The 867-nt window shown below is 45.7% G+C and overlaps 1 protein-coding gene across 3 annotated transcripts in view; it reads left to right on the top strand.

Moving 5' to 3' along the window:
* Positions 1–850, top strand: part of LOC113216267 (lipase member H-like) — a 17,082-nt gene extending 16,232 nt beyond the window's left edge. For all 3 annotated transcript variants that reach the window (XM_026436019.2, XM_026436020.2, XM_026436021.2), the window contains one exon: positions 523–850. In XM_026436019.2, the coding sequence (XP_026291804.1) occupies positions 523–601 (79 nt within the window). In that variant the 3' untranslated portion in view covers positions 602–850. The remainder of the gene's footprint in view (positions 1–522) is intronic.
* Positions 851–867: the final 17 nt, after the last annotated feature.

Genomic DNA, 867 nt, shown 5'->3' on the forward strand with positions numbered 1-867 from the left:
TGGCCCTTTAAGACTCCGTAGATCTAAGAGTGTTACAGTGCGGAACCGTGACAGGGGTAAAAGCTAGGATTTGCACCATGCGTTTCTGTGTCCAGAAGTGACCCTATAGATGCCCTAAAAATTTCAGACCTCTAGCTCACCTCATTATTCGGACAACACAGACGGACAAGAGAGCGGTTACATGCAAGCACGTAAGTGCTTTCTGCCTTTTTGTGTTTCAACGCCACGCGCCACGCTCTGCCTCTCTGGGCAAGTTGTCTATTGAATGTAACGTCACAGTGTTTGAACAACAGTACGTGCAGTAAAAGCAAAGTAAAGGAAGTGGCATGTGTGGACAGACAAAGCAGGTATTTTTCATGAGCCCGCTCGTCAGCTTTTTAGACAGTCCCCTTTGAGACTGTCTCTACAAGAAGGCAGAGTGTCGTTCCACTGCTGCACCCCCCTCCCTCCTCGCTCTCTATAGTATAAAGCAGAAGAGCGGAATGAATTTTAAAATTTTATTTAACTTCTCTCCATGCGCAGGGTCGGTGGGCCGTACTACCTGCAAACAGCAGCCTCGTCTCCTTTCGCCGTGGAAGCACATCAGGCTGCAGTTAACTAATTCACTCGAGGATTGAATCACTGCTGTACTCATGTGTATACGCAAAGTGTACTTCTACTTTCCTCATCTGTAAAGTTTACAAATCTGTACCCATGGCTTACTCACACCATGTTTTCCCCGTTTTGACGATTTACTCGTCCTGTATTTTCCGTGTACTCTATATGTACTCCTGTGTACTCCAGTTTTCTCATCTGTTATCGCGTGTGTTCGTGTGTTTTGGTTGATTCATGAATACTAATAGCAAGAGCACATGCGTAGAGATCATT

The sequence above is a fragment of the Frankliniella occidentalis genome, unplaced genomic scaffold (assembly GCF_000697945.3).
Source record: "Frankliniella occidentalis isolate FOCC.00 unplaced genomic scaffold, Focc_3.1 Scaffold439, whole genome shotgun sequence".
Taxonomy (NCBI): domain Eukaryota; kingdom Metazoa; phylum Arthropoda; class Insecta; order Thysanoptera; family Thripidae; genus Frankliniella; species Frankliniella occidentalis.